Raw genomic sequence first — 4,455 nt, forward strand, 5'->3', positions numbered from 1 at the left:
AATGAGTGAAACAATGCGAATGGCCATGTCTGCTGTCACTGCAATACGTACAAAATGTACATGTATGATTAGGCCTTTTGCTTTACAGCACTGAGCATCACGTGAGCAGAGCGCATGCAGCACATGTTTAAATAATATCCGGACAACCAAAACTCTTGAGGGACAACCATATGCTACTCTCTTGGTTGTCCTCCGGACAACCCAAAAAAAACCTTAAAATTGAGCACTGGAATAGGTTTAAATGCTTGACCCATATAGTATAATATATCCAGTGTGAGTTTAGATTATTTTAATGGATTTGTTTAATATCCTATAGCCTAACCAAGTTAATCTCTTTATTTATTACAGCGAATCATAGAATGTGGCATCATTAAGCCAGCGAGCAACGCATAGAAGCAAGATGGCGCAGTGTAGCAGATGCCAAATTCTATTGCTGGTCATATGTTTGAACACTATTGTCACAGCATTTTCTTTCTTCAGTGGTGGTAAGGAATTTGGTGAACTGAGATGATAAACCTTGATCCATGTGTTTGTTTATGTACATGAACATTGGTTCAACTTCACATGGTTTGATTCAGTAGATTCTAGCAGAGTATAATTTTGTTTCGTAAACGTTTTCTGTCATCGGTAAATTATTTGGCATAATACTGGCTTATGGTGCAGGCCTGTCAGTAATAATTTACGATCAGATATCACTGCTACTGGCAGCGCAGGTTTATTAGCACAGTACAATCTAGACTCATGTTAGCAACTTAAAATATCACGAGACAGCTAGGCATCTTCATGCATTTAGCCTTGTATTTAATTTTATCGCTGTCTGTGAACGACCGCACTCTCATGTTCCCGGCGTGGAGTCTCTCTGTAGCCAAAGCCTCGATACAATGACGTAAGCAGAGATGCCAACCACTACGATTTATCCGTATTTTATACGAATTTCTATTCCTTTTGCACCACTACGACCAGTTTGTATCAAACTACGAATTTCACTGTGATCGAAATATATTTTTTTCAATTATTGTCATTTTTTGTCAATTTATTGTCATTTTTGACCCTCAGAATGCAGGAAATTGCATCTCAGAATCAAACAATTTTCTGGGGGGCAAGCCTGACCCCCCTAGCAAACTCGGGTCACGTAGTGACCCTCGAACTACTAATTTGATGGCCAGAAACTACAGATTGCTTCAAATATGTGTTGGCATCTCTGCGTAAGCCAACACAAGTGTAGCTTACATACTCTCGCGTTGGCTTACGTCACTACGTCGATCCGGAGCCTGAATCGCGGCTCATCGTCGACACGTTCCGCAGAAATCACGCCGGAGGATGACATCACGATAGAAGAGGGTGAGAGCTTTAACATAACGTGCCGGCCGAAGACGCCGGGCCAGTCGCTGCCCTTCTTCATGAGGTACTCCGAGGGCGAGGAGTCGGCGGTGAACGACAGCGACGTGACGATGATCGGACCCTCGCACGTGCAGCTGTACGTCGTCGCCGCGAGCAAGCACGACGACGCCGGACGCTACATGTGTTACTTGCCGACTGCAGGTGGCGTGGACGACCTGCAGGGCCTCAGGGACGTCTACATCTATTGTGAGTATTGTAGACGCGGTCGAAGAATCCTGCATCTCGTTTCATTCGGCTCCGACTTGTCTTCGTTTCTTGGATTCTTGACTTTTCTTCGTTTCTTGGATTTCTGTCTTCGATTGACAAGTAGGAAAGACTTACAATACTGTAGATGCATCCTTCCTCTCGTCGGATGACTGTTTATGCTTCGTTGCCGGGGGCTCACAAACGCCACATCGTTGTTATATGTAGCTCCTTGGTAACTACGACTTTCCACTTTGACAGCAGAGAGACAGACTGGTAGTCTGGTACACATCGGGGACTTCTATGGGGGTCTGGGGCAGTGTTCGAAATTCACGTCGGCCCGTCGGCCCGCCGCCGACAGTTTCGGTGCCGGGCCTACAGCTTCTTGATACAACAGGCCCGCTGATCCTACGGCTATTTGATCACCGAAAACTCGAAACACTGAGAAACTGGTACCTGTAGAAATCTGTTCATGCATATTAACTTCCAGGGGTATTTATTTGAAAACTAATCCGTGATAAACCGTGACATACATGTAAACAATGCGTTCGCCCACTGCATATTATTGACTGCCCACTGCAATCAACTTTAGTTGGCATTCAAGAAACGTGCGTGGGATGTTCGGACGTACAGGTTAGCACAGGTTCCTGAATCCAGTAGCAGCGTTGGCATACCAAAAATCGATAAGAAGTGGGTGGAGCTTACTTTTGGCCAGTGGTAGTGAACCTTACACATTGTGTTGGCCAGGATTTATTTACGTGCACGGGTCGTGCGGCACGATCACTGTTCACGTGCGCTAGGTTGTGGAGTAATTCTCACATCCCCGCGCATTTCACGTTTGGATGTAAACAATAAAGTATCACTGGTAGTTAACAAACGATCAGTATATATACTGTTTTAAAATAATATTAAGAAGATTTAGGTAACATATCATGTTGAATTATACAGTAAATAATAATAATTGTCTCAAGTTTTAACACACATAAGTCACTGTAGCTGCAAAGCACGTCGTGTGGTATTACTTTACTAGTCATGCAAACAGCAGTACAGCCTCGTCGCACCACGCAGGTTTAACCGTGTCATATTGTTTTTAACGTTTGGGAAAACTATATACATTTATACAGGGTGTAGCTAAATAAAAGCTTCCCTACGTAAGAGCTTGTATGTCTACAAAATACATTTACTTTGGACACACTCAACACAGATGGAATTCCCCAGTGCCCATCAAAATTTTACAGTAGGTAAATTTTACATAATTTTTTCTTTTTCCACCAAAAAGTGTTGCTAGTTGTAAGCTATTGGAGTACCCTGAAATGGCTCTAGATTGCATCTCAGAGCTTATAATTTTCAAAAATGTTCTGGGACCCAGACCATCATAGAAGTCCCCGATGTGTACCAGACTACCAGTCTGTCTCTCTGCTGTCAAAGTGGAAAGTCGTAGTTACCAAGGAGCTACATGATATAACAACGATGTGGCGTTCCCTTAAAGGAACAGTAGCCTCTAGGTTCTAGGGTTATTTTCAGCTAATTTAGGTTATAATTGCGCTACATAAAAAGTTTCATGGTTCAATCACCATTAGAAATATTTTTTTTAAATTTTAAAAACTAACGACTTACAGTTTGATTACAACCGACGCGTGGCGCCAACTCAAAGCGCACGAATCATGAGCAAGTTTGCGCAGAGAAACGCACATTTCCACCAAGCTACAGACCGAGGGGTTTCCTTCATTATTCATTTAAAAGGCAAAGGATTGTAATATCTTATCAACGCGACATATCGTTTAGTTACTAAATACTGGATAAATGTTGCCCTAAAATCAATATCGTTCGGTCTAAATACGCATTTATGTATAAGATAATAATTGGCACTTTTGTTGATTAGCCCTCGTCATTTACCTGCAAAAATTAAAATGCAAATACGCGAAACTTTTTCAGGGTGGCAGCAACGGTCGCAGGTGTCATGGCGCGGTCAAATTTCGTAGCGTTGAATGTAATAATTAATTAAGCTATCTGGTGACAAATACATGTGGGTATATAGCGACGATTTGTTATACAGTAAGTTACAGTTGTATGCAGTAAAATCCTAGAGGCTACGCCCTTTAATTCTGAGCCCAGCCGGCAACAGAAGCATAAACAGTCATCCAGCGAGAGAAGGAAAAACAGAGGATTATGATTATGGACATTGGAAATGCAGACTTAATAGAAATAAGGAAGAACATGATATCCGCTGTTTAATTACTGAGTAATTTTGCTCCAACAATTGGCGGGCGCCTACAGCTTTGCTCTGGCGGCCTGCAGCTTTTAAGAAGCTATAGGCGCCTGGCAGGCCTACAGCGTTTTTTCTGCTTCAGTGCAAACACTGTCCCTACAGCCTGTCACTCATCCCTGTTACGACTCCCCCACACCATAAGATTACATACTCAAATCATGCAAGTGTTTCTTGTTCTTGCGGAGAACGCATACAAGTCAAGGCTGTGGTTGTAACATTGGTAGACTGGCGTGTACAATGGTTTTGCAATTGGCAGGGCTAGTGCGCATGTTGTAATGACAAGACTAGAGTCGTCCAACACGAAAAGCCTTTGTAAGACGAGGAAGAGGAGGGCGAGGACGATTAAAGCCAACTGATTTTGTTTTGGAAATTGTACCAAGAAATGTAAATTGAGGTAACCATATAAAACTCATTTTCGGGATTTTGCGTGTTTAATATAAGGAAGGTTTAACAATGAAAACATTTTCATGCCTATCCAGCAGGCCGCGTAGCCAAGGATTTTATTTGGGGGGTGGGGGGCGGCCAATGTAATGACACTGAAGTGTGCGAATCAGGGGCGTAAATCCGTACCGAGAAGTGGGGATGATCGGCGATAGCCATCA

General features: G+C 42.9%; 1 protein-coding gene across 1 annotated transcript in view; it reads left to right on the forward strand.

Annotated features, from left to right (window-relative positions):
• The window catches only part of LOC106805091 (neuronal cell adhesion molecule-like), a 38,010-nt gene that overhangs the window by 1,398 nt on the left and 32,157 nt on the right, over positions 1 to 4,455 (forward strand). Inside the window, exons 2-3 of the mRNA XM_014806570.1 lie at positions 349 to 485; positions 1,306 to 1,587. Coding sequence (XP_014662056.1) covers positions 401 to 485; positions 1,306 to 1,587 — 367 coding nt within the window. The 5' untranslated portion in view covers positions 349 to 400. The remainder of the gene's footprint in view (positions 1 to 348; positions 486 to 1,305; positions 1,588 to 4,455) is intronic.

Source organism: Priapulus caudatus, unplaced genomic scaffold, assembly GCF_000485595.1.
Source record: "Priapulus caudatus unplaced genomic scaffold, Priapulus_caudatus-5.0.1 Scaffold99, whole genome shotgun sequence".
Lineage (NCBI taxonomy): Eukaryota > Metazoa > Priapulida > Priapulimorpha > Priapulimorphida > Priapulidae > Priapulus > Priapulus caudatus.